This window comes from Pelodiscus sinensis, chromosome 12 (assembly GCF_049634645.1).
Source record: "Pelodiscus sinensis isolate JC-2024 chromosome 12, ASM4963464v1, whole genome shotgun sequence".
Lineage (NCBI taxonomy): Eukaryota > Metazoa > Chordata > Testudines > Trionychidae > Pelodiscus > Pelodiscus sinensis.
The window spans coordinates 26,390,789-26,418,351 of record NC_134722.1 but is presented as its reverse complement, the minus strand read 5'-3'; the positions used below and the strand labels follow the sequence as shown (position 1 = coordinate 26,418,351).

General features: G+C 44.6%; 1 protein-coding gene across 1 annotated transcript; it reads right to left on the bottom strand.

Moving 5' to 3' along the window:
* Positions 1 to 17,100: 17,100 nt before the first annotated feature.
* On the bottom strand, positions 17,101 to 22,314 carry UQCRFS1 (ubiquinol-cytochrome c reductase, Rieske iron-sulfur polypeptide 1). The gene is made up of 2 exons (XM_075940188.1): positions 22,028 to 22,314; positions 17,101 to 17,880 (listed from the first exon to the last, which is right to left on the bottom strand). The coding sequence occupies exons 1-2, from the start codon at positions 22,236 to 22,238 to the stop codon at positions 17,270 to 17,272; spliced, it is 822 nt and encodes a 273-aa protein (XP_075796303.1). The 5' UTR covers positions 22,239 to 22,314; the 3' UTR covers positions 17,101 to 17,269.
* Between the last annotated feature and the right edge of the window lie 5,249 nt (positions 22,315 to 27,563).

Sequence of the window (27,563 nt, the reverse complement as noted above, 5' to 3'; positions counted from 1 at the left end):
ATCCCAAAACATTTCAGGTTTTTGAAAGCAGTTTAACAAAAATATTCAGCTTTTAATGTTTTATTTTAACAAATTATTTTCCAAAACCCACAATTAGTTACTGAAAAGTTTTGAACTATTTTTTTTTCAATTTTCTCTAGAAAGAAGTATAACCAGGGGCTAAATCTACCCAGTTGATTCATATTGGTTGGAATGGTTCTGACAGAGGGAGTTTTTGGAAAATGGTATATATCCTAAGTGAAATCCTGTGATCCTCAGTGTCTCATATGGCCACTTTATTCCTTGGCTAACGAAGATTTAGCAATGTTTAGAAAATGTTTCAGTAACACTGCCCAGGGGAGGAGGAACAGAGGAAATGGGGGTGATGCCTTAGTAAATTCCATAAATTTTGCACCCTAATTGAGGTCTGACCCATAGCTTGTCTTGGACCTTGAAAAGTACAATCACAGTTCCTTATGGAATTCAATTCTTCCAGTAAATGAAAGACACAATTTCAGTGAAGATAGCAGAATTTGAAACTGTTTCCTTAATATTAATTTTTTGCTTAATAACAAGCTTTATTGGGGGCTTTTCCCATCTATCTAGTTCACTGCTTGTGTTTTATACCCTGCTGAAGAATGAGACTGAGGTGAAGGACCCCAGGTTTACGGATGCTCTAAGAACCCAACAACTCATGGTGTCATTCATACCAATAACAGAAGTTAATGAATTGGATCTCTGTCACTGAATGGATGACCTATTGAAATAATTGAATGTATATTTGCCTGGGAAATAAAATGGATTGAAAAGACAGAAGTGAGAACAAAATTAGAAGACAAATAGCACTGGCAGCAGCGCCCTATAATGACCTCAATAAAGCAATCTGGAGATGACAAGAAATCCACACTGAAAGAGGTTGATGATTTATATGATCATATGTCAGAATGGCTTGTTCCTATGGATATGAATCATAAGCAAGAGCAAGTTAGATACCAAAGAAGAAACCGTCTTAAAACCCCAATGTTTTTGAAGCTTGACTGGCACAAGATGAGAAGACCTTTATCAGAGTTACTGAAATGAAATGATCAAAAACAACTCTTCCATTAGCCTTATAAAGAGCAGTGGGCTGGATGAACTGTAGGAATGAGTGGATAAATTAAGGGATGCATGGGGTGGACACCCGCTTGAAAAGAAAGCTGCTGAAAAACATACCGTAAATGAGGATGAAATCACTCCTTCAATGAGGAGTAACAAATAATGCTGTTTTGCTATCTTCGTTATATATGCTAGCACAATGTTGAAGTTGTAACCTACACACATTCTGGGTGTGGTTCATTGTCCCATCTAATTGCACTGAGACTACTTACAGAGAGAATAATGAGTCTTCTCTACAGCCTTAACTAACAGGTGGCTGGCTTTTAGCTCATACACTAAGCTCCAGAGCTCCCAAGTTCGATTCTGCCTGTCAGTGTTACAAAGTACTTTTCATTTTTGTAACTATTTTTGTAACCTTCCAACAGTTAAGGCACATCTATACTTACCAAAAGATTGATGCTCCGGAGGTCAATCTTCTAGCAGTCACTGCTACTGACCCAGTGGCCCCAAAACATGAGCCAGCAAGCCACTGGCAGCCAGCCCTCCACCGCTCCCCAGGAGCAGTCTGCCAGTTCCCAGGAGCCTGCCAGGGCCCAGAGAAGGCAAACACCTTCCTGGTCCAGGGAGGAGCTGCCAGCCTGGCCACCAAAGGCCACATGTGAGCCCAGGGACAGGTTTGCATGAAAATCAAGTTGGACCAGCGAGACCCCATGAACCCTGAGCTTCCCCTCCCCCTTCTTGCCCTTGCTTCCCCCTTCCATCTCCCTCCTCTCAGGTTTCCCCCTCCCACCCTCTCTCTTCCCCTCTCCCACCTCCTTTCCCCAGTCTCACCAGAGTTTCATTCCCCCCACCCTCAGTGACTGCTGGCTCTGGACTGGCAGGCTTGGAGCTGGCACAGGCACCGTGGCCAGAGTCAACCCCTTTAAGGGCTCCAGGGAGGGAGGAGGGAGAGGAGTTTTCTTGGTTGAGGCAGGAGTGGCCACCAGGGCACCCTGGGAAGGCTGGAGGCCCCCTATTTCGATATAAGTGTCCACACAGCACTTATTTCAAAATAGCTATTTCAAATTTGGCGTTATTCCTCAGGGAATGAGGTTTACCAAATTCGAAATAAGTGCTCAGCTATTTCGAATTAATTTCGAAATAGTGGTTTGGCTGTGTAGATGCTAGTAAAGTTATTTCAAAATAACTTTGCTGTGTAGACATACCCAGATTGAATAAGCTCCCAGTATGATAAGAAACATGTATTCTGCTTGGCTTTTTTTCGATGGTCAATAGTGGGTTTTTTCAGGACCTTTATGGTGCTTATGGGTCATTAAAAAGTAATAACTAAATTAAGACCATTCTAATAAACTGACATATATTAAGAACTGCATGGTGCTAGCAACCACAGAACTTTTGGGAATACAAAGTAATTAACCCCATATTATTGGTTGTGACATACTGTGTGAAGAATTTTGCAAGACTTGCTACACTGTATACTTGCATGTTGTATTGTAACACCACCAATCTTTTAGACCATAAATATTCTTCTTGGAAACAGTGGACAATATTTCTGCTCAAGTACATCTTAGGCCAATAGCTAATTGTTGCACTGGCTTAGCACTGGTAAGAGAACCAGTATTACTCACTAAGATTTATCTCGGTGTTTATCTCTTCTAGAGTTATTTACCTTCAGGAGTGTCTGGTCAAAGAGGGAATGGAAAAGTACTCCTAACAAAATATGAAGACTTTTTTGGGAAGCTCTAATCCACATAGCATTTATTTCATTTGCTTCACTTTCACTTCATTTTATCCTGAAAAAGTTTCTTTACAATATATTGTACTTGAATGCCATTTTCTGTAATTGGTCATTAGTAAGAGAATTTCAGATGTTCTGCCTGACAGTGTCATTTGTTCCTTAATTAAGAAAAGAAGAACTGATGTTTGAAAGAATAAACCACTTTCTCTTAACAAAAGAAGTACTGTTTTGTTAACAGGTATGTTCTGTGTCAATATGCTGTATCATTTTTGGTCACAAAATTTGGGCAGCAAGACAGTTTTGATTCAAATTAAGCAGCTAGTTCAGTAACTGCCTTTAACGGCATGACACTCACCTCCAATGAGCACCCTCATTTGGCTGAATGTGTGTGCCTGCACTGCCCTCAATCTTCAGCCTTTTCGGCTATTTAGCCCCCCTGGCCCAGTCCCACAGCCTTGTGTGTAATCATGACCCCTTCTGGAGCACATACTTTACTGGGGCACCATCCCAGTGTCCCACTCTTACCCTCAGTCCAGTTCATACTCTCAATCCATTTCCTCCCCACTCAGTAGAAGAGTAGTGCCTCCAGGGCTTCTTCTTATGGAGACAGTGTCCTAAACAGCACCCCACGCTGAGCTGTCCTTGGTTCTGTCTTCAGCCAGCCACCTTTGGCCTTCCCCTTTCCAGGTCTGGGCTGCAACTCATCTGCCTCTTGTCCTGCAGCATCTTCTATAGTCACTCTTGGCTTCTGATCAGCTGGTTTCTTCCTAACCACTCTAGCAGCCTAGAGGACTTCTCTATAGCCCTTTTGACCTTAGGTTCTAGCCCCATTACACTGCCAAAACAGGCTCAGTTGTCTTATTATAGCAGAGTGACTTACAGTTGTTTCCAGGTTTTTCATGAATGGTACTTTTAATCCTTTACAGCAGTATCATGGGGCATTCACCACACACCTGGAGGAGTGAATAAGGGTGAGTGGCCAACTAGCTTAGGCTGCACATGGAGGGTAGTCCAGATGCAGTGAGGCTTGCCTGGGGATGAAGCCCTCCTGGCCAGAAACAAGCAGGGCTTCCGTAAAGCCAAGAAACTGGCAACAGGGAAGGGAGTCTGCAGTCACACTCCCTACTGCAAGGGAGAAGAGTAGAAGTCTGTAATCATCTGAGAGGATGCAGACCAAGGAAGGCATTGTAAAGGCTGGGAGAGTAAAGATATGAGCTGCTGGGATAAGTCCCTGGATTGGAACCTGATGGAGAGGGCAGACCCAGGTTCCTTAAAAATACTTCAGGAGTGGCATGGGTACGGACTGCTTATATGGGGCCTGCAGGTGGCAGTTTGGAAAAAGACTTTCATAATACTCCTGAAGGGGAGAACTTCAGTGTGACTTGGCTTGAGGGCTGACCCACAAAGGAGAAAGTGCTGCAGCTTCAGGAGCATGAGAGAGGCCATGGAGTAGTACAATGGGCAGAGCAACTACAGAAAGAGGTGTCGGACTGTATGCAAACCAATCCTCAGATGGGCCAGTAGGAGATACCTGAGCAGTAAGAGAGCAAGCACATTGTGCCACAAGATGATATATTTATGAAGTTTTTGAACTGACTGAACCTAGAAGCTAATGTTCTCAGGACCTTTACATTTTTTAGGAAAATCGGAGCCATTTTAGGGTGTTGGATGGTGTGTCACAAGCCATTTCATGATGACTTCAGAGCAGCATCTCACCTTTTGTCCAAATCCTATTGTAACAATACTGAGGATTATAATTGTATCTACATATTAGCTCAGATCTCTTGTTTAGCCCAAATCAGTTTTGAGGGCTGTGTAGGGGGCAGAGGAAGTCTTTTGAGGTGACAGCATTAGTAATAATCACCATTTCTGTATCTTAGTATCACAACTAGAAAATAGATATAAAACAGAGGTGTTTGGAGACTTGTTTGGTTAATGAATGTTAAGCAGTTTAAAATTACAGCTACTGAGTAGACATTCTCTACACACCACACACCAGAGGTATTTTTGATCAAATGAAATGTTAAATAGATGTCTCTTGTCCATGTGACCATATAGATCCCCAACTGACAGACATATAATTTCGGGAACCCAAATGCCCACATGTTATGTACTGAATATTAGGATCGTATTAATTTGGAGTGGCTAATTTGATAATCAAAATAGTGAACTGAGCAGGCAATAGTTTCACCTTCAAGGAAAACTTTCAAGATTTCCAAAATGTTTCCCTTCCTGAGCCTGAATGAAAAGTAAAAAAATCTTTCAAATGTTTTACAAACCAATGTACTGGAAACAATTTTGGTTTGGCTCAACTGAAAATTTAGTTTCAATTATGACATTTGCTATTTTTTTTTTATTTATAGTAAAAATGTTTTTTGCCCAAATAAAGTCATTTTGAACAAAAACTAACTTTTTTTCTATTTTGAAAATCCTAGTTTGAAAAAAACATTTTTCAAAAAATTGACCCAGGAACTTGTAAAAAAAAAAGAAACCTCTCTCATGAATAGGCTGTTTTAAATTGGCATTTTTTCAACAGAAAAATAATTATAAAATAAATTCAACGTAACTCTAAAACATATGCTTGTGTACTTTAATAATTAAGCTCGACAGGACTTATGGACAGAATTAGCAGTGGATCGCTATTATGAATTTAACTGTTCTCCCACTTCCCTCCAAAAAAATTCTTGCTTCCAGCTTATGTAACTATTTGGAAATCAGCATCATCTTGTGTAAAATATATATAAAATAACTAATCATGTGGTTAGAACTCCTTCATAGCTTCCAAATCAGCCATTCTGGCCTACTTTGGATAACTATGTAGCTGGGGAATCTTGTGGTGTGTATTGTGAGGTAGTAGGGTTGCCACTGAAGATGAGGCATCTAACTCACTTGTCATGGGAAGGAGGAAGCTTGTGCTATGACCATGGGAACCGAAGACACATCAGTTCTGTAACACCGTGAACATCTAGATTTCAGAGACAGAAAAACCCCCAAAGTGAAGAAAATATCTTTAACATTTCAGTCTCCACAGGACCAGAAGTATATGTGAGCCAATAACAATCCTGTTTTTCTTCTAATCCTGTAAGGAAAACTTTCTTTTATAGAGACTTCAGACATGTGTACGACATCAGAAATCAATCTAAGAACAGTGGCTTTGTCTACACTGCAGGGTTTTTGCGCAAGAAGCATTTGCAGAAATCTTTCGCAAAAACTTCTTGCACAAAAGTGCATCACAAAAGCAATGTGCTTTTGTGCAAGAGAGTGTCCACCCTGCATGGACACTCTTGCGCAAGAAAGTTCTGATTGCCATTAACAGAATGGCCATCAGAGCACTTGTGCTTTTTCTGATAGGCTCTTTTTGCGCAAGAAACCCCTGTTGAGCATCCACACGTGCCTTTTTGGGCAAGAGCTGTAGCGCAAAAAGGAGTTATTCCTTGTGAGGAGAAGAATAACTCTACTGCAAAAAGCCCTCTGTTCTGCCGTTATACTGTAAATTTTTTTGTGCAAAAATGTGCTTGAGGTGTGGACGCTCTGCCGGGTTTTGTGCAAAAACAGCTGGTTTTGCACAAAAACCTTGTAATGTAGATATACCCAGCGGCTACGTCTAGACTGGCAAGTTTTTCCGCAAAAAACTTGCCAGCTGTCTACCATTTTGTGCAAAAAAGCCCCGATGCCGAAAATGGCGATGGGGCTTTCTTGCGCAAAACCTCCTCTAGATTGGCACGGACGCTTTTCCACAAAAAGTGCTTTTGCGCAAAAGTGTCTGTGCCAATCTAGACGTTCTTTTCCACAAATGCTTTTAATAGAAAAAATTTCTGTTAAAAGCATTTGCGGAGAATCATGCCAGTCTAGACACAGCAGTGAGTATTCTAGCAGATGCTGTTGGATGACAGGAAAACATCATTTCTTGATGCCAATAAAACTAAGAACAGATGAGGGGAAAAAACTTGCACAGTGAAACTATTAAAAGAGGATAGAGGAACTGGTAGGTTAGTGCTTATGTAATGGACAGGATCGATAGACTTGGAGAGCAGTATAGGTATAACACAGAAGCAGCTGCAACCTTCTCCACCTTTTTGAGAAAACCTTCATCTAGATGAGCAAGCTATATGTAAGACAGTTCAGCCTCTGCATATTCCATCTGTGACCTCTCTAAGGAGAACATCAACAATGGTGTCCATAACTGTCAACTGTGATGAACAAAAACTAAACTAGAGACCTGTTAGTGAAAGATTCTACTTCCTATTGAGTCCACCCAGATGTTGCCTGCACAATTACTTTTAGTCCTATTCAATAGTCATACAGAAGCTTTGGGTTAAGGGTTTTTTTTTTCTTCAAAACTCTTCCTTTTCAATTTGCCTGTGTCATTACTATTGCACCAGCTGTCATTATCATTTAAATGTACGTAACAAAAGCTCAGTCTCTTCCAGAGTGTCCCAAGTAACTGTTCAGAACTCAGTGCATCCTTTTCTGTAAAGAGAAATTAACCTGCAGGCCTATAATTTCACAGGAGGCTCATTTACAATTATAACCTCTCCTTGGTAGCTATGTAATAGGGAGATTCAAAGGGATATGTTGTATGATTGGTATTGATTTTGTGTGTGGCTCATGTTGGTATTAATGTTGCCGCCGGAGAATTAGAAGGGAGAATACCTAGGAAGGAGGTAGCATCTGTTAATAGGCATTTAATTTCAAGATTTGAGAGAGAAGAATCCATCCTCCAAAACAGGACCAATAACCTTACAGGAACACGATCTATTTCAGTTTCTGTGGGATACATAGTTTAAGCTAGAGTTAAAGGAATGGTTTTTACTTTCACTCCTTTATGGTACATTTATTGTTTCAAACAATTTTCCTAAAGAGAGTGGTTTTATAGAGCAGGAAAATTGATTTAAGAGAAAAGAGAAAAAGGAACACCTACAAATTGATTTAAAATGAAGAGAACACTATTGGTAGACTACCACACTAACATCTTACCATTTCTTCCTTTCTGCTATTGAGTTGTATTGCTCTCACAGCTGCAGTTTTGTGGCGCATGGATGGCCCCGTCCCCGGGCGTGTGGCAGCCCCGAAAGGTTGGGGACCACTGGTTTAGAACTTCAGGAAGAGACCTGCTGGCACCTATTGGTGTGAGTTGTTCTGAAAGAAAGCAAATTAGAAGGCAGAGAAGACTGAAGAATCCTCCATGTTCAGCATTTTCTGGCTTGCAACTATTTTGTGATGCCATAAGGCAGAATAGTGAAGGCATTTGGCAGAAAAATGGCATAGACTACAGACTGAACCTGGAATTAAAAACAAGCTTCCAACAAGGCAGAGATCATTCAGCAAGCTCACAGTGCTAGAAGAAAAAAAAGGCAAGATGAGCAGGTGATTTGGGGGTTCTGTTGATCTGAGCACCTCTGGCAAGTGTTCTGCTTGGTCATCTTTGGACTGTTAGTAGTGCGTTTGCTCACTTTCTTCATGCTTCTTATTGCTCATTAAAGAATAACAGCTACATTAAGACCTTTCTAAAAGAGTAGAAGTATATTAAATCAGTGTGGGGCCAAGAGCTGCAAAAACATTGGAAACACACGGTAATTAAACTCATACCATGGACAACATGAGGAACTTTCTTGGCTCTTCATGCTACTTGGATTATACAGAAATATTATCTATCATCCAAAAAGTGTGCAGAGGTTAACTATACCTATTCAGAGGTTAAATATACCAATCTTTTAGACTTTCTTGGAAACAACAACAGGGCCGGTCCTGCCTCTGCTCCCCTGCGTCCCACTCGGCGCATCTCTTTCCGAGGCGCAGCTTGGCTTTTTTTAAAAACGGCGCTGCAACGCCAAGCTGTGTGTGACCCCGCCCCCTCCGGCTCACCATGCGTGACCCTGCCCCCGGCGCAGCCCCAGCTTCTCCCAACGCTGCCGCCTGGGCTGTCAGCTTCCTTTCTCCAGCCTGGGCAAGTTTGCCGGCCTCCTCGCCGGAGTCCCTCAGCCCGGTGGGGTCTTCTGGCAGGGCCGTAAGTGCCGGCAGTGCCCCTACTGGCTCCGGTGCAGAGCACATGCGTATGCTTCCACTCTGTGCCGGGCCAGCAGAGTGGTGTCCCAGAAAGTGTGGTGCCCTACGTGGCTGCGTACTCCGTGTATGCCTAAGGACGGCCTTGTGGTAGAGTGTGCATTCAGAAGTTTAAAGGGGAGATTCAGAAGTCTCCTCACGCATCTGGACTTCAGCGAGAGCAACATCCCCTTCATGGTGGCAGCTTGTTGTGTGCTGCACTACCTATGTGAAAAAAAGGGGGAGACTTTTCTGCAAGGGTGGGCGGGGGGCTGAGGAGTCTCTCAGCTTGGCCTGGGAGTTTAAGCAAATGTACACCAGTGTCATACAGAGCGCAGCAAGGGGCTGTGCTCATCAGAGAGGCCTTGCTGGACAGTTTTATGCAAGACCCATTCTGAGACTCCCCCATGACTCTGCACATTCCTTGTGTGTTCCTTGCATCCTCCAGACCTCCCTTCCCTCAAGCTGTCCTGCCCATCCTCACCACCCCTCCCCCTTCCCCTGCAGAGCTAACAATAAAGATATAATTCCTGAAAAAAACAAGAATCTTTCTTCAGGGGACATATATCAGGGGAGGGACTGGGTGAAGATCCTGGAATGGGGGAGGGGAGCTCAGGGATGGAGCTTGGACTGGTGTCTGCCTCTGGATGGCCTGGAAGCTCCGGCTGCCCTCACGGGCCCACCCATGGTGTTCTGGGACCCCAGCATCCCCTGGTGACCCTTGCAGGGAAAGTCATTGGGCAGGCAGGGAAGTGGCTGGTGGCCTGCTCCATGCACAATACCAGGCACTCCATCACTGAGGTGAGGGTGGAGAATATGTCATCGTGCTGGCTTCCATCTCTTCCCAGAGAGCCTTTCTGTCTTCCCGGTCAGCTCAGCACTGCTCCCGATTGGTCCAGTGCCCCTCCCGGTCGGCAACTCGCTCCTGGGGGTCTGCCTCAAGTCCCTGCACAAGGGACTGCAGGAATACCATGTGCTCCCTCATGAGCTCGTCCTGGGTTCTTTTCTGCCTGAGGGTCCTGCTCAGGTGGGTAGACACAGTGGGAGGTGGGAGACACACCCAGCTCGCAGCTGTCCCAGCTGTGAAGAAAAGTGACAAGGGCAGTCATCCCAGGTCTCAGTTCAGATGATGGGAATGTGTTTCAAGCGAGGACATATGTTGCCTAGACAGTGGGCACTTTCCAACTGCGGCACAGATGTCCCAGAGAGCATCGTTACACCCATGGCCCAGGGACAAGCAGGCATGGAAAGGTGCCACCCAAGACAGGAGCCTGTGGGCAGGGTGGGGGGGCATGGCTCAGCTTTTTACTGTGTCCCGCATTCATGGTATCCTGCAGAGAGAACTTCTATCCCTGCCTGCTGGAGTAGGAGGGCAGGGTTGAGGGAGGTGTGTGTGAGCGGGAGATGCCACTTGCTGGTGAGAGTGCTAATAGGTTCTCCTTCCTCTCCCCTTCACCCCCAGCAGGTTCCCATGCATGATATCAGTCTTCTCTGCATCGCTGTACTTGATCGGGAGTGACTGCTGCCTGAATGCAGGCATGCCGTTAAGCAGTGCACTTCATTGCTGTGTGGTTCCATGACCCCAGGGTCCTTAGTGCTCTCTGAAAACCTTGAGCGAAGGAGCAAGGGGTTCCTGTGTGAGTGTGTTATGATGCAGAGTGCTCCAAACTGGTGCTCCATGTGCGAACACATGAACAGGCTCTTCTGCGACCCGCATGCCAAGCAGGCGAAGAGGGGATCATGCAGCCCCTCATAGACCATCTACTGACCCCACCTGGAGATAGGGAAAGTTAGAAAACTCACCAGAACGTGCCCTCCCGAGGGTCGTTGAAAGACATCCTGGAAGGGGGAGACCAGCTCCAAGGTGAGGAGCAGCTCCTGGCTCTCAAGTTTCCTCACCTAGCTGGCCTCCTCCTCCTCCTTCTCCTTCACATTGCTTGTTGCTTTAGCTAAGGCTTTGGCAGTCAATACTTGATTAAAATGAAAATACACTAAATACTATTTATATTACCTAAGCTTCAGCAGTGGTATAAGTTGCTGCTTTTGATGTCAAGACAACAGTTTCCCCCTTATTTATCATTACTGAGACTTTCTTAAAGAGAAAGGTGTAGCAAGTTCCCAAGATGGGTTACGAGTGCAAAGTTGAATGAGTTCACACTTGTGAGAAGAAATAACTGGAGATGTGGGCACATTGTTTTTGGAGTTGTGTAGATTTTAGCAGTACTTGCGGGTGTTCTGCTTGGTCATCATTGGAGCAGTGGCAGTTAATCTGCACGGACCTTCATTTTCATTAAAGGCTAATGAAGAACAGTCACAATATAGACATCCTAATGGAGTATGTCATAACAGAAGGAGTCGCTTAGCTATAAATTCTTTGGGAATATATGCAAGTTAATTCCCCCAAGACTTTCTTTTTGGTACACGGAATTGGATACCACCCAAATGAGAATACTGTGTAATTAGCAGTTTAATTACTCATAAACATTTCTACTTTAATTTCACAGTGTATCCACACTATGGATAGTAGAGCAACATCAAACTTTTAATGCTCAAACAGCCTAAATGGAAAATATTTCTGCTCAAGTGTATCTCTGTCCATATGTTAAATTCTAAATTTGCTTGTAATAGGCAGGATACATAATATAGGACCATGGGATTTATCAATTCTCGTGCTATAATTTTCTGCCCAGGAAATATTGAGCTGCTGGCATCACTAATCAAAAAGGGAACAGAAGCCTATTTCTGTCAAAGGATGGAACCATTTTTGTAATGTAAGAATTTTATTAAGACTTTTCATTTTGAGTCCTTATTTCCTGCCATTTTCCTCTTGATGTCTGACTTTAACTGCACGTTATACATTGATCCCATTTTAAATATTTGTGGTTTCCCATAAAAGAAGTTCTATGTGTGAAAATGAGAACTGTTCTGGTTTGAAAAATGTTAAAACTCTGTTTTTATAAGAATTCAATGCCTGAATTTTCCAAAGGCCTGACCACTAGAGGTTTTAAGGTTAAAACAAAACTGAAATATAACTCACATTTCATTCAAAAAATGTGAGTATTGATGTGTTACACTAATTTATTTGGCAAGGTATTGTAAGGTAAATTTAATCCAATTGAAGCATCATATTCAGTAACTCCTGAGCATCATGGACATTGAAATCTGGCCTTCCCCTCATGAAATCTCTTTTGTGTATTTTTACCCTATACTACACAGATTTCACGTGGGAGACCAGCATTTCTCAAAGTGGGAGTCAAGACCTAAAAAGGAGTTACAGGGAGTTGGGAGGAGGAAGAGGGTGTCACAAGATTATTTTAGGGGGGGTCACAATATTGCCATCCTTTCTTCTGCATTGCCTTCAGATCCTGGCAGCCAGAGAATGATGACTGTTAGCCCTAAAAGTCTTGTCTAATTCTATTTACCCAACAACGTGCAGGATTTCCCCTCCTCCCTCCCCCACTAAGTTTAAAACAAAAGAAGTTCTTGAATAATGCAATTTTCCTAAAATTAGGAATATGGAGAAAGGCTTAATACTAGTAAATTGAAGAGCTGTACCAGAAGCTAAGCAACTAAAAGTGAAATGATTACATGTACATTGATGAATTTGGAGAACATATGAAATTCACTAATTCAAGGTGCCCTGTATCGATCAGCATTCCCAAATCTTGCAGAAAATCAGTGTGTATGTGTGAGAAGCTGCAGGCCTTTATTTCAGGGTTTTGCTTTTAAATAGACACCTGCCCCCACCTCAAACATGTCTACAGTGCTTGAAAACTGTATTTTATAACTACTACACAGAAAACTAGAAACAACATTTTCAAATGTTAGACCCCTAAATAGAAACAACTGGTTTTCAGAACTTCTGAACAGCACAATCTCACTTTCTGAAATAGGATTAGCTGACACGGCCCTTATTTAAGCCTACATATTTAACAAAATATACTAAAAGAAATTGGAATGGAGGTTTTTTTATACTTATCATAGGTAGAATCTTTCAGCTGTCTACACTGCCCCTTCTTGCGCAAGAAAAACCCTCTTGCGCAATGCCGTTATTCCTGAAAATAATTGGCGTAGCGGCATTGCGCAAGAGGGTTTTTCTTGCGCAAGAAGGGGCAGTGTAGACAGCTCCTTCTGGTGCAAGAGCCTCTTTTGCAAAATGGCGGCTCATTAGGTATGCAAATGAGGCTCAGCGATATTCCACACTTAGCCTCATTTGCACATTTATCGCACAAGAAGCTGCGAGTGTAGACATAGCCCTATACTGCCTCCATTCCCTCAGCTGGAGCTTCCAGAAGGAGCCCTGGCCTGATCGCGAGCTGAGGAGGACCATGTGGGAGCAGCTGTTACACCAGCATGAGGCCATGCACTGCTCCATCACATCTATCACGGAGCACATGGTTGTGTGTATGGAACAGCCCACCAGCCATCTCCCCGCATCTCCAACTCCCAGCACCCCTCCCACCCCCCAGCATCTCCTCCTAGCCCCTCCACGGACTGCCGAGAGCCACAAACACATGGCAGTGGGACCTCTTGGGCAGCTGAAGCCTCCCAAGGCACCTGAGGCAGGCACCAGTCTCAGCCCGAGTCCCCCATCTCTCAGGTTGTTTCTCCAGTCTCTCCCCTGTTGTATATTCCCCAAATAAAAATTACAGGATTTTTTTTCTAATCAGAAATACTCTTTTATTTGGTCTGCAGGGGAGAAAGGAAGGTGGGGAGGGCAAGGGAAGGAAAGAATGGGGGAGGAAAAGCACATAGGGGCAATGCTGAGGCCCTTTGAAAGGAGACCCAGGGAAATCTCACAGGTTGCCTTGGCTGAAACTTTCCCTCAAGCCTCCTGAAGTGCTTGCTGAAAGGGTTGCAAGAGACCCCGAGAGGTCACGAAGTCCAAATCCCTTCCCAAAGCAGGACCAACCCCCACTAAATCATCCCAGGCAGGGCTTTGTCAAACTGGAACTTACAAACTTCTAGGGATGGATGTTCTACCAACTCCCTAAAGTAACCCATTCTAGTGCTTCACCATTCTTTTAGTAAAATGGTCAAACCTGCATGAGCACGGCCCCGATCATGGATTTCCCCATGCCAAACTGGTTTCCGACAGAGCGGCAGCTGTCCAAGTGGCGAGCTTCCAAAGTACAATGGCAACGCGTTTCTGCAGGGGAATGGTGGGTCTCAGCCAGGTGTCCTGTTGCCTGAGGGCAGAGGCAAGCCACTCACAGAGCTACAAGAAGGTGGCCTTCCGCAAGCGGAAGTTCTGGAGCCACTGCTGGTCATCCCACTGCTGCGTGACAATGTGGTCCCACCAGTCAGAACTGGTCTTCCTCCACCAGAAGCAGTATTTGCAAGGAAGAATGAAATTCAGGGGAGGATGGAAGGGAATTTGGTGCATAATGAGCACCCAGGCCTGAGCTGGTCGTTGTGCTCCTACAGCACATGGGCAGTCTACATCTGTGACGACGTGTTGGGGGTCCCCCTTCTCCTGCACCCCCGGAATGGCACGAACAGACTCCACCAGCCAGTAGAATAGAGGTGGTTTAGTGCTTCTCCAGGATACAGCACAGCACAGATGTCATCAGGCTACAGGGCAGGCCTAGGATGCCTCAGCCCCCCTTGATATGGGGGAGGTCTCGGCTTCTAAACCCCCCAACCTGTTGCTGAGGCTGCTTCCTCCATGCTCCCAGACTGAAACTAACTCACTCTCCTCCAGCCCTGCCCCCCAGCCAGGGCAGCACCCACCTTCTTTTGTTCCTCTCCATGGGGGAATAACTAGTCAGACAGGTTGAGACACCCTCTTTGCATGACTCATCGCCTGTCTTGCTCGGTGGTGCTACAGACAGTAGCCAGTGAGTTAGCAAGTTACCCCCCACTACGTTACAACATCAACTACACCATGAGATGCAGCATGAGGCACAAGAGCCTGGCACTACTTTGCAGCAGCTCTGGCTCCATGATGAGAGTGCTTTGGCATCTGCAAGGGCAACCAGAGCACATGGCATGAGTTTGGTGCTCCTTGAGGGAGTAGTCAGTGGAGAAGTATAATGTAAGATGCAGCTGTAGAGGAGCCCCTTTAAGCACAAGTCTCAGTTAGCCTCAGGAAGCAGCTACGGAAGTACCTGTTCTCCTGGTGCCCTCCTCAGAGTGCTTCTAGGGGACTTTAAATGTGATTCCAGCTCCAAGTAGTGTGGACGTACTATTTTGATATAATTCTGCACTATTTCCATGGTGCCTTGTAATATGGATGAGTTATTTCAAATAAGTTAGTTGAAAAAAAGATACAGAAATTAACTAGTTAGATTCCTAGAACTTTTGGATTGTTTCAATGAATTTTGCGTATTCAAAGTTTCAACAAAACATTTCAAAATCTGCCATGAAACAGAAATACCATTCTCTGCTCAGCCCAGCCCAACATTGACTGAAACAGCTAATTCCAGATAGTATCTGAGACTGGACTGTATCAACTGCTGTTGTGAATATCACAATTCTTATGAAGATGGTGATCTAGTTCACAGTGGAGTTCTGGATTAGCAAGTATTCATAAAGTAATTAAAGTTATTTCCCCTACCTCCTCCTTTTCCCTCAACATTAATGTAAGTTGAAGACAGTCTTATTGCTAGTGAACTTAAACAAGTAATTTGTTTTCCACTATCAAGGAAAATCCAACCAAAATGCTCGTGTATATGTAAAGTAGGTACATGAGGTTGCTGACATGCTGCCAGTGCAGGCTTATGGCACCAATAGTGAACCTAACTTGATTCTATGAATATCTATTATAAAACAAGGTGTTATCACAGAAATTATTATGAACACTGTAAATTCTACTAATACAAACTCATATGCTGTAACACTCAACTAGTCTTGCTTCCTTTTCCCTAAAGCCACCTAAGGTACAGCACAGACCGATAATATAGGCACTTGATAAAAGATTGGATGCAATTAAAAACTATTGGTTCCTAAATAAATTTAAAATTAACAGGGGAAGTAGAGGCAATAGTTGCATTTTTAAAATACCAATATAGGAGGTATTCAGCTTAATGACAGAAATGTTGCAGTCTTAAATGTTTTATGTTCACACTTTATGGTCCCACACAGAGGTTGAAGAGTTGCAGAATTTTAATGGTAGTTATGAGGGTCCAATATATTACAGTAAATCATATATAGAAGTTATTTTACTCAGATATGGCAATCTATTCAAAGAGCCATGAGTCAGGAGCATAGATTTCCTATATAATATATACACACAACATATAAAACAGCACTGGAAACAATTGCCTTTTGTGGTAATGGCAAAATGGGACATCTCCATTTAAGTGTCAGACTAACCTTTCCAAAACACAGATTTGAGAAAGGATTGTGGTTTCACCTCTCACCTTATTATAATGATTTAATCTGACTTTATTCATGGACTGAAATTGTGTGAAAGCATAAATAAAAGAATAGTCTCATGCTTTATGGTCAGACTTTGCCTATGCTTTTTTTTTTTTTGCTTGTCAAAAGGTGCTTCTATTTAAAATGTGAATGAAATTAGAACTTGACTTTGACATACAACTACATATAGAAGTGTCGCTATGGTTTAATCAGTGTTCATCTCCATCTATAATCAAAGTAAAAACTGATTTATTACTGCTGTAGAAAGCATGATACTTCAAACTACAGTAAATTGTGTAACTATGAGCAGAGTTGTTTAAGTATGCCTCTTACAGATTGTTTCTGTTCCTTAACATTATGAATTTGTTCCCATGTCAGATTCTCTTTTTATAGTACGCAAGGGCTTTCTTGGGAGGATTGAAATGGCTAGGGTTAAGTAGGGAAAATTCTGGCTTATGTTTTCTGTTCCAATGATTCCTCATCCCTATTTACACTATAAGGCCTCTACGGATGTTACGTAAGTTTAATCAACTAATCGATGGGCTAGGAGCTAACCGCGCTGCGGTTCTGCTTTTTATTAAATATATTAAGAGCCGGTAGGCTCTTAATACATTTAAAAAACAGAGGTGCAGCGTTTGAGATGATTCCTAGATAAGGCCCTAGCTTCCGGCTACCCCTTTTCCTCCCCTGCTCCCTCGGAGAAAGTGCTGGGGGGGCGGGGGGGGGGGGGGGGAGGAGGAGGAGGAGAAAGGCTTTTATGCTGGTTTCCGCTCCTCCCTTGCTGTATGCATATAATCGCTTACATCCCTAAGGACATCCAGAACTTTATTAGGTACTACCAGCAGATTTCCTGGAATTTAAACACCAAATAAATGACAGATCACTCAAGTCTGATTCTTTATTCGGAAACATTTAAGCATACTTCTTGATAACGGTGACTTTAAACAGTTAGGTACATTTTTTGGATAATTTAATGTTATACCACACCAGAATCTTAACCTTTTTTTACAATGTTCATACAGAAAAAGATGAAACAGATCATCGTCCAGTTATTTAACCAACAATAACAACGTTATCAGAAGTAAATTCATAATCTGGAACCTCAAGGTTGGCTGGAGCAGGACCTTTTCGGATTCTGCCAGATGCATCATAGTGTGACCCATGACAAGGGCAGTAATAACCACCGAATTCTCCAGCATTTGCAATGGGTACACATCCAAGATGAGTGCAGACACCTATCAGTATAATCCATTCTGGTTTTTTTACTCTGTCTAAATCATGCTGTGGATCTCTTAGTTCAGTCAGTGGTACTTCAGCTTCCTGATTAATCTCCTGCTGGGTTCTGTGACGCACAAAAAGGGGTTTCCCTCTCCATTTGAAAGCCACACTCTTGCCTTCTGGAATATCAGACAACTTTATCTCAATTTTTGACAAAGCTAACACATCAGCAGAAGCACTCATGCTGGAAACAAACTGGGTGACAATATTCTTAGCAGCATATGCAGTGGCTATGCATGTTGATGCAGTCAGAAGATAGGAAAACCCTTTTCTAGCATCGCTGCTATCTTGAGAAGATTTTGTTTTATCTAACACTTCTTGGCGACGGTAGTCAGAGAAGTCAGGTACTGACACATCATTGTGAAGGTAACGAACACTAGCTGGAGCTGCAACAAAAAGTAAATAGTATTAACTGCAAGCATCTTCTTAAAGACTTAGTACTATACTGATTATGAAGCTTTGTTTCCAGAGATTGAAGGTGAAATTTGAAAGAGGTCCAAAATACTTTCTGTAAAAAGTAATCCTTATTACTGCATATTGTTAAAAGTAAAAGTTAACATCCAGTTGCGATACTACAAGATTATTTGTGAAACCTAACACGTTTTTATCAATGATCTTTGCCACTCCCACCGAAATCTGACATTATAAGCCCTGTGTCTAAAAAGACACTCCAGATTGTATTATATTCACAAATGAACTATTCCAGGGGTGGCTAACCTGTGGCTCTTGAGCCACATGCAGCTCTTTGCTCACAGAAATGCAACTCTCGGGGCTACAGGTCGTTCAGAGCCAAATGCTCGCTTTATGCACACGCCCCAGTTCCTGGAGGGAAAAGTGCATGGCTGTGGTGGTGGCATCTCTGGTGAGGTCCAGGCATTGGGTTAGAATGGGAGAGGCCTGGGGGTGGCTGGCTCTGGGGGAGGGATGTGTGGTTCTCTGCACTATTATCCACAGCTTTTTTGGCTCTTATTGTCCAATTGGTTGGCCACCCCTGAACTATTTGTTAATTTAAAAGAGCACGGGCACAGCTTAAAATACAGGAGAGGGGCTAGAGATATAATTGTGTCTCAATTAACCAATAAGCAAAAGCTTTTAGGTTAATGTTATAGATTACATGCATTTCTCCCCCTATCCTCCCGCCGCCACCAGTAAATATTTTTGTAGGCTGACCAGCGCCCTGGCTCAGTCCTTCCTTGTGACAGGCTGGGACCTACCCCTGCTGCGACTCTGCATTAAAGTGCGTTAGGAGCTAAGCAGGCAAGCAGCCCGGCTCAGTCCCAGTTTGTGCTGGGTCTGGGAGCTCAGACCCTCTTCAGACAGGAGCTGCTATAAACCTACAGAGGGTGACATAGGGTGACAGGCAGCCAGTCTGTGAGATAAGCTGTTTTTAAAACTGGCTCTCCTCACAGACCAGCTCACAGAGTGGCAGGTTTACTCGGGAGTGGAGCCTTAGTGCACTGGGCTGCTGGCCCCACTCTCCGGGTACTAGAGAATAGTCGAGTAACTGATAAGAATTCATAAGGTTAATCGAGTAGTCGATTAACCAATATTTACCATTCCTAACAGGGGCTGCTCCGTTTAATTGGTTAACCACTTAAACATCATGTTTACTAATTAAATGGCATTTTACATTCCTAGTTAAAGAACACTTTACAATTCTACAACTCAAAAGCTTGAAATCTGGTCTTCGCTAAATCCTCCCTTCCATACTTTTCTTATGGAAAGACTACTTGAGCGATGGCTTACCCTAATTTTAAAAACACTTTAGCTGTTTGGTGGCCAATCAGCCCTTGACAGCATAGCTACTGTACATGTTAACATTCTACACTAGCATGGGCACAGGAAGAGAAGAGTAAGACAAATTCTTAAAGTCAGATTTCTTTCATTTGAAAGTTCCTGGAAACAATGGGATTAAGAAATAGGGATTTCAAAAGCATTTAGGCCATGAAACTGCAAACATTTACACGTTTAGTTAACTTTTGACTTCAATGGATCCTCTCACAAGAGTGTAAAACTAAACAAGCATGTATATGCGGGATTACTGCATAAATTTAACAGGTTTCCCTTAAATCTGATATTTACATTCTTGTGTCAAACTTTACTGGTTTGATTCCCAGTTAGACAATTACTATGCCAAAATGGCCATGTTATGCAGCTAAAGAATAATGTAAATATCAATTTAAAGACTGAAAACAGATTTTGTTGTGTAAGAAGATATTCAGCCTTACACTGCATGTTTAGAAGTTTCAGAGGGTAGCTGAGTTTGTTTTTTAGGTTATTCTGTACAGACTAATGGTCTGGTAGAACTTTAGAGACTAACAAAACATGTAGATGGTATCATGAGCTTTTGTGGGCACAGCCCATTTCTTCAGATGACCAGAGTTTGTACTACATGTTTAATTTTTCCCCCAGAAATCACCATCAGTAACACAGAAGGTTAACAAAAGTGTCTCCTGAAAGGATTGATAAGAATTAGGTGTTATGTGCAAAGGAAATCATCATGCAGGGACTGCACCAAGTTACAACTGATGGAGGAAATAAAGTGCATCTATTTACGAGGAACTTTGCGAAGAGAAGCCATTTTCTTAATCTTTAACTGCAGAGAAATTAATTAGCGAGGAGGTAGTTTTGCAACAATTTTAGCTTTAAAATGTTGTATGTGCTCTTTTCAATGGGAAAGTAATTCAGCATTAATCCTCTTGTTTAGTGTTGAATATAAACTATGTTTTGTCAGCACACTGATGTTAAACAAGACTTGAGTCAATGTGGACAAGGCCAAGAGGTATGTAACGTGTCAACTGGATAATATTTGTTCAAGGGCACAGCATAGTTCTACATTATTACATGTAAGCCCACTGTTTTATACAGAAACGTAATACACACTTTAAAAAATGAACATGGACAGAATTATTGAAAAAGGATTATATTGAAGCTTTGCATCAAAAATTTTCTATTGCTCCGACCACGCTTGGTTTGAAAATTAAGTCCTGTAAAGTCCAACACTACTCAAACATTTTATTCAGAGGAAAAACTGTCAATACCCTTACACAAAGCACTGCATGAACTAGAAAAAGGCTGATGGCAGAAAAAAAGTTTTAATCTCTCTCACTTAACAAAGCTCCTTCTTTTGATCTCAAAAATAAGTCTTTCACTTTGTAATTAAAACTACAGCCACTCCGACTTACCAACACACCAATTTACGACCATCTGTACTTACAACCAATCTCCTATTAACCCCATTCTAAAATTTTCCAGTTGAGAACCATGTACGTCAAGTATTTCGAACAGTGCGGGCAGCGTGTTTAAGGGTATTTCCGACTTATGACCAAATCAAGTTACAACTACGTGATCGGAACATAACCCGTTCATAAGTCGGGGACTGCCTGTATTCATGTGCTACATGCAGTGTTTTCTATTCTATCCCCATTCCGGAGCTGTGAAATGAAAGCCTGCGAGTAGTACCTTCAAGGAGTCAAGCACAAGTTATCTAAAATCACTACTTCTGATTAGAAATATAAAAAGCTATTTTAAAAGGTAACCCTGTAACTGCTAAGAAATTTCAGCGGTTACACTGTTACACACACTGCAGCACTGTTACACATGCTGCAGGGATGTCAAATTTAGATTAACTGGCTAATCGAATAGTCAATGCAATTTGCATAGACTATTCAATTAGTCCATAAGCACGCCTCTATCTTTGAAGCTACATTTCAAAGATGAAAGCGCTGTGGGGAGCATGGGGCATTTCAAAGTGGCAGACCCCCGGCACCCCACAGCACTGCCACTTTGAAACATCCCCTCCTCTGTACCCCCCCTCCCCGCCTCTTTCTAATAGAGGCAGTAAGTGGGGAGGGGGCATGACTAGTCAACTAGTGTGTTGACTATACAATAAGCGACTAGTCCTTCACATCCCTCATAAAAGAGTCCGCAGGAAAGTCGGGGCCCACCAATCCCTGCTGGTCCGGCTGGGAGGGGAAGTGTCTTTGCCCGGCAGCCCCTGCCAGCGGGCCACAGCGTGTAACCTGTGGTGGGGGTGGGGCAAAGACAGGGGCCCCGCCCGCACTGGAGCTGCTCCCGTCAGTACCTGTTAACCTTTTAACGCCCTACTTCAGACCAAGCAGTTGGCACTGGATTCGATTCAATTACATCCTTGAGCGTGGAAACGACTCAGAGCTGCTCAGGTTTCCCAGTCCCCCTCGGCGTCCCGCACGGGGGGGGGGGGAGCTTTGGACAGCCCACCGGCCCCCGACCCTGCGCACTGCGGACATTTCCGCCGCTGGGAACGGGCACAAACGGTGCCCGGGCGCAGGCCAGCGGCAGTAACTCACAGCGGAGCTGCAGACGAAACCCGCGCACGGGAAGCGCTGCCCCGGCTCACGCAACCCTGGAGCCGCAGGCCAGGCCTCCCCCGCACCGAGCCACACACCCCCCGCCGCTGCTCCCACAGGCCCCGGCCGGCTACAGCGGCCCACCCACCCCCGCTAGCGGCCCGTCTCCAGCCCGAGCCCCGACTGCCCCACCCCCGTGCCGCACCGTTGATGCTGGCGGTGGCGACGAGGCCTCCGCGGGGCGCTCGGCCGCTCAGCGATTCCCGGCTCAGCACCAACCGCTTCGCGTCCAGCGGCAGCTTCCCGGGCCGCAGCACCACCTCCGGCACCAGCGGCTTCAGCGGGCCCGGCACGGCGTGCGCCGCGGCCGACAGGTACGGAGCCAGGGGGCCGGCACGGGCAGCCACGGACAACATGGCGGCGAGTGCGTCTGAGGTGGGTCACCTCAGTCGGTCATAGGGCGGGCGCAACTTCCCGACAGCCCTGACGCCGCGCGGGCGACGTGCCCCGCCCCCTGCCCGTACGTGCGCACGCCCCGCCCCCTGCCCGTACGTGCGCACGCCCCGCCCCCTCGGGTTGCTTCTGCCAAGGTCACTCTCCGTGACGTCACCCAGGCTCGCGTTTGTCCCCAGGTTTGGCTGAGACTTGCGGGCCAGCTGGCTTCAGTAACCTCCCGGACCCCAGCAGGCACTGCCGCTGCAGCCCGGCGGTGACGTCATTCAAACCACTACCGCAGCCTGGTGACCTTATGCTACGTAATACATGAGGTCATCTCACACCAGTGACGTCATGCCCTTCAGACGGCTAGCGGGTTGCGGATACTGCACCCAAAATGACAAGTCACCTCAACTGGATGGAATCACAGAAATGTAGGGAGGGAAGGGCCCTCTAGAGGTCCCCAAGCCCAGCCACCTGTGCTGGCCAGCTGCACAATCCTTGTTCAGAATGGCTGCGTCTAGATTGACATGATTTTCCGGAAATGCTTTTGACAGAAAAGTTTTCCATTAAAAGCATTTTCGGAACAGAGCATCTAGATTGGCACGGATGCTTTTCCACAAAAGCACTTTTTGCGGAAAAGCATCTGTGACAATCTAGACGCGCTTTTCCGCAAAAAAGCCCCGATCGCCATTTTCGCGATTGGGGCTTTTTTGCGGAAAACAAATCTGAACTGTCTACACTGGCCCTTTTGCCTGAATGGGAGCAGAATAGTATTTCCGCAAGAAGCACTGATTTCTTACAGTAGGAAGTCAGTGCTTTTGCGGAAATTCAAGCGGTCAGTGTAGACAGCTGGCAAATTTTTCCGGAAAAGCGGCACTTATTCAAAGTAGGAATAAGACCCTCCGGAAAAGGGCACTTTTTCCGGAGGATCGGGGCCAGTGTAGACGCTCTTTTCCGGCTTTTTTAAAAGCCGGAAAAAAGCGGCGGACATTTTTATTTAAATGCCGTGGGGGATATTTAAATCCCCCGCGGATTTCCCTACGACGACTGGTGAAATTTACATGCCCCTTCCGGAAAAGGGGCCAGTGTAGACGTAGCCCCCATGTGAAAACACTGTCCTGTCACACCAAAACATCATGCCCACCGTGGCATGGTGATTCTTCATGGCTGTGTTTTTGGAATGCACTGTTTAATTCTATTAGATCTTTAGACAGTTATATGACACTAGTTGGCCTGGTATCAAAAGCCACAATCCTACAAACACACGTGTTTAATATTATTACCATTCTCAGCTTAGGGTTTAAAATTAGCTGGCACTTGGTATTGACACTGTGGTGACGGTCTTGCCTGTATCCGATGCTAGCTCCTTTCTTTCCTGGCAGGGAATGGCTTAGCAAGCACAATTGTTCCTTATGAGAAAGGCACCAGTCTGTGCCCTGGTGAGGCTTGTCATCACTTTACGCATCTCATCCTCTATCATGACACCATCTGGGTTATTAATGAAACATCTTTAACCATTATCTGAAGAAAAATTGTTAAAATTCAGAGACAAGTTATATGCTCTTTTCTTTCTCTGTGTGCTGTCAGGTTTCCTTTTTAAATCTCTTTCCCTCCTCCCTCCTTTCTTTAAGCTGATTTGACTGTTGTCCTGTTTTTCTAGTCATTATTTCTGTTTCAAGGGAGAAAAACAGTGATAATCTTGCACTTTGTCTCTGGAAATTTGTGGGCCATAAATTTTATATCATGTCTGAAAAATGTAAAGCACATTTTTCACCACACGCTTGTTATTTTTATCACTACACTTCTGTGACCAGTCTCCAGTTTCTACAGCTTCAGTCTCTCATACATTGCTTACCATCAGCACGTTCTGTCTGGAACTCAGGCTCCTACAGAAGTCAAACAGTTCCCCTGAAACTCATTCTCATCATCAATGATTAGCAGGGTGGAGGAACACAGCAGCTGTAGTTCTCACCAAAAGTATATATTCTCTCATTTTGGGACCACAAATTATCCCTCTACCTTTAGTCATTTGCACACATTTGGGGCCCAATTCTCCACTCCATTACATCAGTTTTACAGTGGTATAGAATAGAACAGAGTAAGGCCATTTATATATATTTTGGCTGAAATAATTTTATTACTGCAGAACATGTATTATGTGAATTTTACCTACACAATGCATATTTGATTTACACCCATTATCTTCAATGGTGTTTCTCTGGGTGTATACCTAGATGAGTGAGATATGGTCTTAGTCCTATATTAGAACATTTTATTAGCAAACTGTGATGATCTTGATTTTCTTTAGTAGAACTTTTAAAATTCACATGCCTTTTTGTTTATTTTAAACTCAACTGAGATGAAACAAACTTCATCTGCTAGACCTAAAATATAGGGCAAACTGGAGACTATTCAGTTTGCATATCATACCATTGTGGAGCTTTTCAGATGTGAGTTTGTAATCTAATTTTGTGTATATTTGGAGGTTTCCGTATACAGGCAGTCCCCGAGTTACGCGGATCCGACTTATGTCGGATCCGCAGTTACGAACGGGGCACTTCCTCTCCCTGGTCTCGAGCAGACCAGGGAGAGGAAGCAAAGCGGCGGCGGAACGCGCGGCCAGCTGACAGCCCAGACGCGTCTGGGCTGTCAGCTGGCCGCGCGCTCCGCTCTGCTCCCCCCCCCCTGCAGACCAGGGGGAGGGGGAGCAGAGCGGAGCAGAGCAGAGCGGCGGAACGCGCAGCCAGCTGACAGCCCAGACGCTTCTGGGCTGTCAGCTGGCCGCGCGTTCTGCCGCTCTGCTCTGCTCCGCTCTGCTCCCCCTCCCCCTGGTCTGCAAACCATGGGGGTGGGGGGAAGCAGAGCGGAGCACGCGACCAGCTGACAGCCCAGACGCGTCTGGGCTGTCAGCTGGCCGTGGGTTCCGCCCTCTGCTCTACTCTGCTCCCCCTCCCCCTGGTCTGCAGACCTGGGGGACGGGGAGCAGAGCAGAGCAAAGCCGTGGAGCCCGAGGGCAGCAGGATAGCCACGGCGCGTCTGGGCTGTCCCGCTGCCCGCGTGTTCCGCTGCTTTGCTCCCCGTCCCCCTGGTCTGCAGACCAGGGGGACGGGGAGCAAAGCAGAGCAAAGCCACGAAGCCCGAGGGCAGCAGGATAGCCACGGTGCGTCTGGGCTGTCCCGCTGCCCCCGTGCTCCGCGGCTTTGCTCCGGATGCCTGTGGTACAGCAGCTGGGGCGCTGCCGGTTGGTCCCGTAGCGCCGCTCTGGGTGCCACTGGACCAACCCAGCAGCACCCCAGCTGCTCTGCCCCAGGTGTCCCCTAGTCAGCAGCTGCTGAAAATGACCAGTGGCTGACTACAGGAAGCCCCTGCCCCGGGCTTCCTGGAATCAGCCGCTGATCAGTTTCAGCAGCAGCTGACTTGGGGATGCCTGGGGTTCTTAAGTTGAATCTGTATGTAAGTCAGAACTGGCGTCCAGATTCAGCCACTGTTGAAACTGATCAGTTTCAGCAGCGGCTGAATCTGGACGCCAGTTCCGACTTACATACAGATTCAACTTAAGAACAAACCTACAGTCCCTATCTTGTACGTAACCCGGGGACTGCCTGTATATAAGGACACGCAAAGCCATTAAATGTCAAAATTGCTCAGTTGTTGTTTATATTGCTTTAAGTTTATAAGACTCCAAGAAGTGTCTGTCTCAGTCTCTTGGCACTTTGGACACATAATTAAAGTCACAATAAAAATCACCATGGCAGTAGCTACCCCCAAAATAGAACAATAACGTAATAAACCACACCCTACAGATAAACTTACATATCCTCATTCCTCATCCTTTAAATATTACCCTTCAAGCAAATCTTCCCTTCCCAAAAGATCTCGTTAAAAGCTGAGCTTTGCAGCATGCCTGGAGGGCCAATAGATTCCACTTGTTTCAGACTGAGTGTGGGGTGTACATTTGAATGGTGAGGATAGAGAAGGTCTTATCATCAGCTCCCTCTTTTACAGCAAGAAAGGCAGCTTTAGCTTCAGTGCCTCCTAGCTGTAGCATCACAGTAGAGAGAGGCAGCAGCTGCTCAGGCCAGTATATCTTATAGTCAATACCAAATTACAGATTCCACTTGGATATGTTATCCCAGCTCCTGAAGGGATTTGTTCTTTTGGACAGCACTTCCCATCCTTACATTACTTAGGCATCATTTCTAAACTTGCATGAAAATTTCATGAGATTTGGGAAGGGCAGGTGCAACTTCAGATTTAAAAATTTCAAAAAACTATGGAAACTCCATTTGTCTTCAAATGATTGTGAAAATAAAGCTGCATTCTCACTTTTTTACTTTGTCACTGAATCTAACATAATATATGGTAGACTATACTCAGCTGATGCATTAATTACATAAATTAAGTTTGGTTCCACTTGAGTTCCATCTGGCAGCCCAAACACTTAACACTTGTCTGAACATTGAGATGTTAACCAGCTTTTTGAGCTGAACAGCTATCCACAACTCCAGCTCAAGACATCCCTCCAATTGCAACTCATCAGGCAATTAATCCATCCCATTCAAAAATGAGCTTAAAGGATTGCTACTCATTTTAGGAGTTAGAAGTTTAAATTCTAGTAGTTGCCAGTGTTGTCATTAGCAAATTATTTTAAGATTGTATACTGAGGAAGACTTCCAGTGAGCAATACAAATTATATTAATATGGGGAGCAATACTGATAAAATGTATTCATGTGGGTAATTTTGTTCATGGGAGTAATTCAATAGGCATTCCCCCTCCCCCCATGCAATAAACTCACATGAGTAAAATTATCCATGTGTTTTAGTCTTTAGAGGAACAGATTCATCTGAAAGTCCACTCATGTTAACAACTTTTCACACTGTCAGTAGTTTAATTGACCTGTTCTGGTCCAGAAAGCTTATGATAGACAATCTTGCTTTTGCAGTACAGGCAGTCCCCGGGTTATGTACAAGATAGGGACTGTAGGTTTGTTCTTAAGTTGAATCTGTATGTAAGTCGGAACTGGCGTCAGCCGCTGCTGAAACTGATCAGTTTCAACCGCGGCTGAATCTGGATGCCAGTTCTGACTTACATACAGATTCAACTTAAGAAACCCAGGCATCCCCAAGTCAGCTGCTGCTGAAACTGATCAGCGGCTGATTCCAGAAAGCCTGGGGCAGAGCAACTCTGCCTTGGGCTTCCTGTAGTCAGCGCTGGTCAGTTTCAGCAGCGGCTGACTTGGGGATGCCTGGGGCAGAGCAGCTGGGGTGCTGCTGGGTTGCTTCAGTAGCACAGCTCCTCGGC